We start from the raw sequence: 12,434 nt of genomic DNA on the forward strand, positions 1-12,434 counted from the left end.
GAATTACCACACTCAAAATCAGTTTAAGTGTTAGTGCTAATAATGCATTTATATTAAGTGTACTTAAGTACAACTTTTGGGAAAATGTACTTCTACTACAATACATTACTAATAGATTTTTAATAAAATAAATTTAATGTAAACTTAAAATTACCACACTCAAAATCAATTTAAGTGTTAGTGATAATAATGCATTCACATTAAGTGTACTTAAGTACAACTTTTGGGAAAATGTACTTCTACTACAGTACATTACTAATAGATTTTTAATAAAATCAATTTAATGTAAACTTAAAATTACCACACTCAAAATCAATTTAAGTGTTAGTGATAATAATGCATTCATATTAAGTGTACTTAAGTACAACTTTTGAGAAAATGTACTTCTACTACGGTACATTACTAATAGATTTTTAATAAAATCAATTTAATGTAAACTTAAAATTACCACACTCAAAATCAATTTAAGTGTTAGTGATAATAATGCATTCATATTAAGTGTACTTAAGTACAACTTTTGAGAAAATGTACTTCTACTACAATACATTACTAATAGATTTTTTATATATTAACTTATTTTAAACTCAAGATTAGTATGTAAACAGTGTACTAAAAATCAACTAATGTTTAAAGCATTTAAAGCACACTTTTGAAAAACACACTAATAAAACTCTTTTGGATGTTTTTTCTGTAGTGTACTTTATTGTAGTACACTAAAAAAATATTTAAGTATTACTGGTATTTAGTATACTTTTGTCAAGTGTACTAAAGTCCTACTGAAGTATAAACATACTTTTAATTAGTAAATTTATAGTGTATAACCATCAAACTTTTATTTAACACAAAAAAAAAACAATGTACTAAAAATGTATTTGCGGGTATTTAAGTGTATTTTAATTGCATTTAAGTATATTTTTTTTTCACCTGGGTATAGCGCATGAGCACAGAGAGATTTGTAAATTTGCAGAACACCGTTTGAGCGCGCACACACACTTTGTGCAAGAGGAGAGACACGTTTTGAGTGCACGCACTCTGTCTAAGCGAGAGCAGCGAATATCTGAGAGCGCGCATCCGGTTTTGTGCGAGAGCAAAGGAAATCCGCGAGCGAGCAGAGAGATTCGTGCTCGCACATGATATTAATATGCTTTCGCGCTACAATAATGCGCTCTCAACATTTGTCATTAAAATAACGCCATAGACATTTGTCATTAAAATAATGCCATAAGTTGATAACTGTAAAACGCAGTGCTCGTTGCTGTCACTATTTAACCAGCCGTAAAATACCGACAAATACCGTTTCTACTTGTACAACGACTGCCTACAGCAATGGATTAGTCAATATTACTGGGTTACTGCTTTTTTATATATGTGACCCTGGACCACAAAACCAGTCTTAAGTCGCTGGGGTATATTTGTAGCAATAGCCAAAAATACATTGCATGGGTCAAAATTTTTGATTTTTCTTTTATGCCAAAAATCATTAAGAAATTAAGTAAAGTTCATGTTCCATGAAGATTTTTTGTAAAATTCCTTCTGTAAACATATCAAAATGTAATTTTTGATTTGTAATATGCATTGTTAAGAACCTAATTTGGACAACTTTAAAAGTGATTTTCTCAGTCTTTTTGATTTTTTTGCATCCTCAGATTTCTGATTTCAAATAGATGTATCTCAGCCACATATTGTCCTATCCTAACAAACCATACATCAATAGAAAGCTTATTTATTGAGCTTTCATATGATGTATAAATCTCAGTTTTGTCAAATTTAACCTTATGACTGGTTTTGTGGTCCAGGGTCACATATAGTAAAATTCTTAAAATGTTCAAACGTTTAAATGTTCTCAAGTTTAGATACTGTCAGCTGTGATTGTTGGGGGCGTAACTATTATGATCGCGACTATTGCTTAATAGTCTGTGTTATGTTAGGATTAGTCTCGCGTAGCCAGACCTTCAGACTGACGGCTGAAGGTCTGGAATTCATGGCAGCTTTAATTGGCCAAGGCCCGCCTATAAGGCCGTTTGACCGACATGTCAAACAACTAATCACAGTTCGTTTCGTTCAGTGTCACGTTTCGGGGCGTAGAAATGTCCCCACAACAACAGACTGGCATGCAATAAGTCCAGTATTGAAAGTTAACGAAGAAGAGGGAGAACAAGCAGTAAGACAGTAATTTGTTCGCGAACGTCGCAAATGTGTTTAACAACAGCGGCGTCTGCATAAGCACCTATTAGCAAAACGCAGAGTAAACCAGTCTGCGCTTTGTTTCCCGGCGGACCGAAAATAAACGCGATACTCGCGTGTTCCGGAAATCCGGTCAAATTCAACTAATCAGAGGACGACTTCGACATTCCTGAAGTGTTTCCAGTTAAGTGTACCATATGCATCAGACGTTTAGCCAACGTTCCTTGGGCGCGACGTCTGAGGCTGAGACTATGTTAGGATTAGCCTATTTTTCAGTGGTCTTTTGCAAACACCAGATTTATATAATAAGGAGGAAACAATGGTGTTTAAGATTCACAGTATGTCATGTCCATGTACAGAACTGTCATTATTCAACTATGCCAAGGTAAATACAGTTTCATTGTCATCCCAATTTACCTGCCATACTAATTGTGCTTATGTTGTAATGTGTACTGTAGCTTCTGCTTTAATCAATAAAACATGTAGATCTACTTGCTTTTTTTTCTTAAAGTTTGTTTAGCCAGAATATCCACTTTCTCATTTTCCACCACACCCGCATGAGCAGGAACCCAAATAAGGACCTAAATGCGAAATCTTATACTTTCAAATGCTGAATAGCCTGTATACGTGCTTTCTTGAGGAGGGAGACCTTGCAGGATTTCAGTCCTTCACAGCGCAGTGTCACCAATTGTTTTCTTGGTGACTAAGGTGCCAGCTGCCTTGAGATCACAAGATCCTCCTGTGTAGTTTTGGGATAATTCCTCACCGTTCTTATGATCATTGAAACTCCATGAGGTGAGATCTTGCATGGAGCCCCAGACCAAGGAAGATTGACAGTTATTGTGTGTTCTTTCCATTTGTGAATAATCGCACTAACTGTTGTCACCTTCTCACCAAGCTGCTTGGCGATGGTCTTGTAGCCCATTCCAGTCTTGTGTAGGTCTACAGTCTTGTTCCTGACATCCTTGGACAGCTCTTTGGTTTCAGCCATGGTGGAGAGTTTGGAATCTGATTGACTGATTGCTTCTGTGGACAGGTGTCTTTTATACAGGTAACAAACAGAGATTATTAACCTCAGCTTGTGACCTATATAAAAGACACCTGGGAGCCAGAAATCTTACTGACTGATAGGGGATCAAATACTTATATCACTCATTAAAATGCAAATCAATTTAAACTTTTTTGAAATGCATTTTTCTGTATTTTTTTGTTGTAATTCTGTCTCTCACTGTTAAAATAAAACTACCATTAAATTATAGACTGATCATTTCTTTGTCAGTGGGCAAACGTACAAAATCAGCAGGGGATCAAATTATTATTTTCCCCACAGTTTAATGCTGCACCTGCATACCCCTTTGAATAAAAACACTGATTTTGGTACATGCTTCTTAAAATAATTTTGGACTATATACCATACTGTAATTTATTTAAAATTGTATTTCAGTACCTGCTGTATATTGAGGTCAATATTTGTTAATGGGAATAATGAGGGAAGAACGAAATAAATTGTTGTTATACTGTAATTAATGTAATGGACCCTTTTCACAAGACTGCAATGACGGGTTTCATAAACGGCATCATAAATCCTTGTAAGTTTTTTATATATAGATTTTTTTTTAATATATGTACATTTATAACGCTATACTTTGTATTAGAACTCCTTTTCAACAAGTTACAAAAAAAAAAAAAATAGTTAACGCTAATGCAAGGAATGTTCCTATTTTGCATCTTTGAGAAGGACAGTAAATTGGACATTGTTCTCTGTTCTGACTGCCGATATCAGTCTCTCACAATTTTTTTCTTTTGATTGAAAGTCTTGAAAACACTATTGTGGAGTTTTCACTATTTGAGCAAATTGGAATGCAAAAAATATATGTGTGGAACTCTCCCATTCACTGCTGTTGGATTTTACCCAGCTATGACATCTTCCGCTACTGAGAAACCCGGAAAAGTGAGAAAGGTCCATCCTACAGTTCTTGCCTTCTTATCATAAGTCAAAACTTGTGATTATTATTTTGTCCCAGGAAATTTTACCCAATATGCCATGATTAACTTCTTTTAATTCTTAAAGGCATTTCTCCTATTTCTACTTGCATCAATGATACTGCTTATGAATACTTTACTACAGATTCTCAGGGCCTGAGCTTGTAATACATCTGAGGAATTGAGACAAGTCAGGAAGAATATTTACAAAGCAGTTTTTTTTGTGCTAGAAGTGATAGATCTGCCATATTTGAAAAAAGAAGGTAAATTTGGAGCTTTAGCTATATGGAGTATACACAAGACTAAATAATGATCTGAGATATCATCGCTCTGCTGCAGGACTTCAATGCCATTAACACTTATGACATATGATAATATTAAATATAAAGTATGATTACGACAATGAGTAGGTCCTGACAAGACCCCAGTAGAGTTTAGAATGTCTAAAAAGATGTTGATCCCAGTCCATTTTTCATTGTGTACATGGATATTAAAATCAACCTTTAATTTTTTTATCTGCAGCTAGCACTAAAATGTCAGCAAATTCTTTGCCCTGATGGTCTGTATACAGTAGCCCACACTCAAAAATAAAGGTGTTTTAAAGGGTTCTTGAAGCGATGCCATAGAAGAACCATTTTTGGTTTCACAAAGAACCATGTAGTCAAAGGTTCTTTGAAGAACCATCTCTTTCTCACCTTTTTAGTCTGAAGAACCTTCTTTCGCACAAAGAACCCTTTGTGAAACAGAAAGGTTCTTCAGATGTTAAAGGTTCTTTATGGAACCATTTAGACAGAAAAGGTTCTATGGCATCGTGAAGCACCTTTATTTTTACCAGTGCAGGGGTGTCAAACTCAGCCCTTCAGAGTTTAGCTCCTACCCTAATTAACCACACCTGATCCAGCTAATCAGGTCCTTCAGGCGTATTTGAAAACTACTTGGTTTGTGTGTAAAAGCAGGGTTGGAACTAAACTCTGCAGGGCTGCGGCCCTCTAGGAACTGAATTTGACACCTCCTGTAGCCAGTACAAATGACACAGATCTCTATGACATGAGGCAACTAGCAGACTGTCGGTTTAGCTGGTTTTCTGAGATGTGATTTTATGCTGCCTTAAAAAACAAATGACCTGTGTTTTTGCTACAGATAATATAAATCCCCATTTATTGGTCAATTTGTTCATTTTAACTACTGCAGCTTGCATTCTGTTATTGACAGATTTATTGTCATCCATTATCTGCATATTAAGATTTTGCTAGTTTTTGTTCAACCAGAGAGAAAATGTCTTGAATTATTGTGTTGAGTAATAAAGGACTACACACACTACCTTGTGGAGTACCATTCTCTGCCGTATACTTTGGAATATTCTTTATCGAATTATACTAGACAGATCCGTTCATACTTACTAAACAATATTGAAGTCATAAGAAAAAGAACTGTGTGATATAAACCCTCAATTGTGAGATATAAACTCATAATTCTGATTTTTTCCCCAACTGTGAGTTTATATCTTGCAATTTAAACTTTCTTTGTTACAATTGACTTTTTTTCTTTTATTCTGTGAAAAAAAGGCAATTTTCTTACAGCTGTGAATTTATATATCACAATTCTGACTTGCAATTTCATGTTATAAATTTGCAATTCTGAGAAAAAAGTTAAATAAAAAAGTTTAATAAAGTTTATATCTCGCAATTCTAACTTGCTAACCATCAATTGCAACTGGTTTGCAGTGTCTCACAGACGTGTTCTGACTTTAGCAGTGTTTGTGGCTGTTACGAGTGATAGATAAATCACCCATTTTGGATAAGATTTAAGGATAGTGAAGGGCTAAATTTTGTCATATTTTGAACACATTCACAGCAATTGGCTAAACTGCTACATAAACCTGCCTTGTGTGGGCAATTTCTCTATCGCCCCAGAGCTTAACTTGAGACATAAGTCTATACCTTATTTCAGTTATATTAACCTGTAATTACCCAGAGAAAAAGTTGGAATGCATATGCGTGTTTACTGAATGAGACCTATTGTTCTGCACTGTTTGCAGCAAGAATGCAAGGGAACATGCAGATACATATTCAATTTGTCAAAAAGCCAGTAAAGACTTGTATGACTTAGTGCAGTTTTCTGGTATAAGATATTTCTGAATGCAAATGCATGTGAGCATGGGGTCAAGAGGCAATTTTAACTGTTTATCAGTGACAATATTGATGCTCCATTTATTGATTGTAACAAAAAAAGTATAGCAAATGTGGTAATATAGGTTAAAATGACCTGTGCAATATTTAAAACACTGAAAAATCAAAGGTCACTGCAAATGTTTTACAGTCAGATGGAAATGATCACGTCAAACCACATGTGCAATAAAGTATAACAGTAATTTAGAAAATTTAATGTAATCTTGTAAAACATTATGATTTTTATTATTGCTTTTGCCATGATAACAATTATTACTTATTGTCATAAGTGTCATAAGTTTGTATTATTTTAGAACACATGCAAGAATCATTTATAAGAATTCCTTACTGATGATCAATAATTAAAAGCAAATATTTGTAGTATTTTTTGGTAGTTTATTTTTCTCAGATCATTATAAAAGTGCATATATCTATTTCCTTATTCAGTCAACATGTTCAGACAGTACTTTTCTTATCAACAGTAAAAAAATAAAAATGAAATAAATCCCATAATCAGTTCTGTAGGGTGCAACACATGACTAATGAGGAAATACAAAACAATTGCCAAGAAGTGTACACCCAAATTTACAATATTGTTGTTTTTGTTTTTTTAAATTAATACAATTATGTAAAATTGCATGCACTGTTTGCCATGTTATGTGGATTCTTTTTACTGCCCATGGGTGGATATGCAGTTACTAAACAAAAAAAATAAAACAATAAAAAATAAACACACACACACACACACACACACACACACACACACACACACACACACACACACACACACACACACACACACACACACACACACACACACACACACACACACACACACACGGTGTATAGGTATAGGGGTGGTGTAGAGAATCAAATAAAAAAAAACAGATAGAATTTAATGCAAATGATGGAATCATTACAGAGTCAGTGATTTCACTGAAATCACTGAAAGTTTTGTTTGACAGTGAAATGTTGTAGCAACATCAACATGTATTTATTTAAACAATTATTAACAGGTATTTATTTATTTACATGCTTAGCAGGAAGTTCAAGCTGTGTTCCTTTGTAAAGACTGTCGATTCTTTATTTTAATATATAACATCCACATAGGTTTTCATCTAGTTTTCTAGCAGTATTACGGCTGAGCAGCTAGGGAAAGTTTTAACACTTTCTAGTGTACTTACAGTCAAACCAAAATTTATTCAGACACCATCAACATTTCTCACATTATCATAGTTTATTTACTATTGTTTATAAAATGGTGATATAATATGACAAGAACTGTGAGTTAAACTGTGTAAGATCAAATTCATCTTGAAAATATGGTCAGGTCAAAGTGTCAAATCAGGCTTTTGGTCCCAATTTTTTTTTAAATCAATTTTACTGGTAGTCCACTGTATGAAGAATTCTTGGGTATAATATGTCACAGTGCACTTTATTTTGCTTATTTCACTTACATAAATGAACTAGTGTCCTGCACCCACTAGTAAAAATATATAAAAAATTATATCTGGTGTCTGAATAATTTTTGGTTTGTCTGTAAAATTTAAATGTTTCATATGTTTACCATATTTAAAATGAAATTGGGATGATCATTGTGGACGTCCTAATTGTTTTGAAGAAAATTATATTACAGCAAAAAATCAATGCAAAATTTGAAATAATTTTATTCTAGTTACATCTCATGAAAAACAAAAGCAGCACTCTTCATATCTGATCAATGTACATTAACTGAATGAACCAGGAAAATGTGACAATATTTTTGGGTGGAGGCATGATGATCACCAATGTTCTAGACAAAAAAATACGGTTGAGCAGAACATATTTTTGTTTTCCGTGATCTGAATGTGTGTTTGTAGTTGCTATGCAACAAATTAAAAGTAACGTTATAAGACCTCTTGTTGTTTTACTGCCTAAACTTGTTGAGTGAAACCCACACACCCTGTACTAGACATAATCCTAACACATCCTTACTATAAATAAGAGACACGATTCAGAGAGAGAAATGCATTTTTACACAGCACACCAGATGACCATGGAGTCAAGAGTCTTCTGTCTGCTGGTGCTCTGCACCTGTATCAGCATTTGCAACCTTCAACCACTGATTCGTCCCAGTAATGGACTCAATTTGTGTCGCATAAACTCAAGTTTGACAGCGCTGGAGGTTCTACCAGGAGGAGGTTGGGATAACCTGCGCAACATGGACATGGGCCGGGTGATGAATCTGACCTTTTCCCAGTGTCAGACCACAGAAGATGGTGTCTATCTCATTCCAGATGAAGTCTTTGTCATTCCACAAAAAGTGAGTGCAGTAGAAACAAACTCTGAGATCATCATGTCATGGACAGAACAGACAAGCTCCACTTCAAGCTCCATCAATGTGGAGGCTTCTTTTTTTAAGGTACTTAATGGAAAATTCTCTAAAGAAAATCAACGTATAAAGACCCACCAAGTGAGAGACAGATCTGCAACAGCACGAGTTGAAGTAAGTCAAAACAACAATCCAATTAAAAACAATGCAGTCAAGAGTTTTAAATAGCATAAAAGATTATTTGCATGCTCTAAATATGCATATGTTTTTCCCTACTTAAATAGATCTTTCATAAGATTGTCTTGTACTTTTTTCTTTTTTTTTTTTTTTAAAGGTCCGTAACCATCTGTACACTGTAAAGGCGTATCCTGACTTCATTCTGGATGTCCGCTTTGCTCGACAGGCAGAGGAAATCGCAGGGGCTATTCAAAACAATCAAATACGTCTAGCAAATTACCTGTCAGAGAAACTTATTCTTGATTATGGTACCCACGTCATTACAAGTGTTGATGCTGGTGCCACTTTGGTGCAAGAAGACTATTTAAAAACATCTTATGTCTCTAACAGTCAGTCAGACAAGTCTTCTATTACTGCATCGGCAGGGCTGAACTTCTTTAAGAAAATTAAATTTGAAATTGGTGTCAGTGTATCCCAAAAAAATGATGAAACCAGTGGTTATGAGGGTAACATCACATATTCTGTAACTGAGAGCCATGGAGGAGCTTTATTCTACCCAGGCATCACTCTGCAGAAGTGGCAAGAGAGTACGCTCAATAATCTGGTGGCTATTGACCGATCCGGTCTGCCGATCCACTATTTTCTTAATCCAGCGACATTACCAGAGCTCCCACTAACGATAGTAGATAAATTAGCGGTGTTTGTTTCTCAGGCTGCAGAGCGATACTATAAAGTAAATACCATTCCAGGGTGTGTAAGTCCAGATTCCCCATATTTCAACTTCCAGGCAAATGTAGACGATGAATCCTGTGATGGTTCAGTCACCAATCTTAACTTTGGTGGAACTTACCAACGATGCACTCCACTGACATCAGATGGAAATGTTATCTGTAATGAACAGGCACAGAAAAACCCAGCTACCAGTGATTATTCTTGCCCTCAGCAGTACAACACCACCCTGTTACGCTCTGAGACTGCAGAAAGTGGCTATAAAAATTATGAGTGCCAAAAAAAATGTCGTTCATGTGGTTTCTTAGGATTACGTAAATGTTGTGATGATACGTGTGCTGATGTTTACCGTGTCCGTCGTGCAAAGGTGGACATCTACTGGTGTTCCACAACACAGAAAACCCCTTCCACCTCTGGATCCCTTTTTGGAGGGCTATATGGGCCATCTTTGCAGAATCCATTTACCAAATCTTTCAGCTGTCCTCCTAATTTCTCTGCTCAAAGATTTTTGTCTAATGGAATTAAGGTTTGTTTGAGCAATGATTATGTGGCAGCAAAAAAATCCTCTGTGCCATTTGGTGGTTTCTTCAGCTGCCAATCTGGCAACCCTCTCGCAAATGGTCAAAACCGCTGTCCACCTCAGTTCAGCCAACATCTTGTTGCCGTCAGTGATGGCTGTCAGATTTTGTACTGTGTCCAGTCTGGTGTATTCAGTGGTGGTCAGTTAAAACCTGTCCGCCTCCCACCATTCACAAGCCCACCGCTGGTTGGCATGATTGAGAAAGGGTCTATAGCTGTAATGACAGAAGACAATGTTACCTGGGTGAAAATGGAAAAAGAAGATTCTTGGGTAATGGCAAATCCTGAAGAAATTAGTGATATGACCAGAACATTTGTGAGGTCTGGAGGAGAAAAGGCTGGTGTAACCTATTGTCTGCTAGCTCTTATGATTGCTCTTATGGTGTTAGGACATTTTTTTTAATGAAAAGAGATATTTACTTACCCTGAGGTTGAGTGTGGCATAGAAAGTCTAATGTTAAAAACTAAAGATTTACAATGCAAGTAATACAATCAATTAAGAACTGTGATTACACAGATTTACTTAGAATTACACAGTGATTGACATGGTGATGGGTTTAAGGGATTTTAAAACTTTACAACTTAAAACACTTCCTTGTCATTATTATCACTAACCTAATCAAAGTAATATTAGTTTTGGTAGTAATACTGTATTCTTTGCTAAGTTAATCAAATGCATATACAATAAAATGATGAAATTGGTGAACAAAATTTCCTAATGCTAAAAGTGTATGTATTTTGTTGAATTAAACTGCATTTACAAATCACTAAATGATTCATTTTGTCTGAATTGTCTTGGTCTGTCTTTTTAAAATCCTTTAAAATAAAAATCTTAATTAATTGTGTGATTCTAAAGGTATCATTACAGAATATTTCATTTGTACTCAGATGCTCACACAGTTCCTTCAGAAATGCATTGGCCACGCAACAGAAAATTTGAACAAGTGGAAGCACCAATATTTGAAAGCTGTAGAGGACATTAAACAGGCTAGGTCTAGATCTTGTGTTTATAGAATTTACATATGCTGTAGGCATGACAATGACATACAAAACCAAAATGTTTCATTCTATCTACATTTTCTAACGATGACAAGGTTGAATGACATAATTAAACTTAACCATCCTTAAAATGCCTTTAAAATACAGTGTTGTTGTAAGGCAATCAATAATAAAAAAATAAAAAATAAAAAAAAGAAGACAAACAGCATATTGAATTTTGAAAATGAAAGTGAGACAGTGTATGCCTACTTTTTGGTGTTGGTATGTCCTTTGATTTTTCCCATCAGGTGTTTTTTTTTTTTTTTTTTTTTTTTTGCTTTTGGTAACTTTAAAAGCGTCATGAACTGCATTTAAAAAAATATATATATTAAAAATGATTTCATAATGTTTCCTGAGGTGCAATTATAATGATTTTTACATCAAATATTGCCATCATTTAAAAGGCTATTTTCCACTCTGATTTGAAAGCTTTGTTGGAAAGGGGCATGTCTGCTAGACTTCAATGTAAACTGCTATGATTGATTTTGCATCTAATGTATTACATATTGAGTTCTCTTGAAAACTTGTACTGCGCTTTTTGAGTATTACAGCTGTCGAGATGTACTAATGGTAAAAAAAAAGTGTTTGTTATAGCTGTTGAGGGCATGGATGCAATGATCTCGTTGATGCAACTCCAGTTCTGCATTCTCCCAAATGCTTTCATCATAACTAACAGTGCAAACTGTTTCAGCAAGAGTCCAGAAATCAGTCACTGATAAACTCCCGCTTTGTGATTGACAGCTCCAGCGATTATAAAGTAATGCTTTGCTGACACATCCTCATATCCAGTCCTTTCTCTCTACCTCATCCACAGATGTATTTGTGGCCTTAAAGAGATAGTTCACCCAAAAATGAAAATTACCCCATGATTTACTCACCCTCAAGCCATCTTGCGTGTATATTTCTTTCTTCTTTCAGATAATAAAAAAAGTTGACCCACTAACACTTGCACTCTCCATTTCTACTCTAACTACTGGTTATATAAAAAGGACCCTCTAATAGCATTCTTTATTCTTTTTCTATTCTTCTATCCTAGTAGTATTTTATGTTTATTTAAAAAGAAAAAACCTTGCTGTGTGTACTGCGTTAGATTAACGACACTTGTCACAGCACTTACATATTATTGCTCTTTTGTTGGATTTGATTGCTTCTATATTGTCCTCATTTGTAGGTCTAAATGCAAATGTAATAATTATTATTTTTTTTATATTATGACCCCTTTAATCTATAGCGGAAAACTAGACACTGATGACACAACTGATAAT

General features: G+C 34.9%; 1 protein-coding gene across 1 annotated transcript; it reads left to right on the plus strand.

Moving 5' to 3' along the window:
* Positions 1-8,370: 8,370 nt before the first annotated feature.
* Positions 8,371-10,825, plus strand: LOC141287348 (macrophage-expressed gene 1 protein-like). The gene is made up of 2 exons (XM_073819479.1): positions 8,371-8,820; positions 8,981-10,825. Exons 1-2 carry the CDS (start codon positions 8,371-8,373, stop codon positions 10,532-10,534), a joined length of 2,004 nt encoding a protein of 667 aa, XP_073675580.1. The 3' UTR covers positions 10,535-10,825.
* The last annotated feature ends 1,609 nt before the right edge of the window (positions 10,826-12,434 follow it).

This window comes from Garra rufa, chromosome 15, assembly GCF_049309525.1.
Source record: "Garra rufa chromosome 15, GarRuf1.0, whole genome shotgun sequence".
Classification (NCBI taxonomy): Eukaryota; Metazoa; Chordata; class Actinopteri; order Cypriniformes; family Cyprinidae; genus Garra; species Garra rufa.

Excerpts from the sequence above, each read along its gene's own strand:
- LOC141287348 (XM_073819479.1), top strand. The coding sequence starts at position 8,371 with ATGGAGTCAAGAGTCTTCTGTCTGCTGGTGCTCTGCACCTGTATCAGC. Across the intron at positions 8,821-8,980 it reads CTGCAACAGCACGAGTTGAA|GTCCGTAACCATCTGTACAC; the intron begins GTAAGTCAAAAC and ends TTTTTTTTAAAG.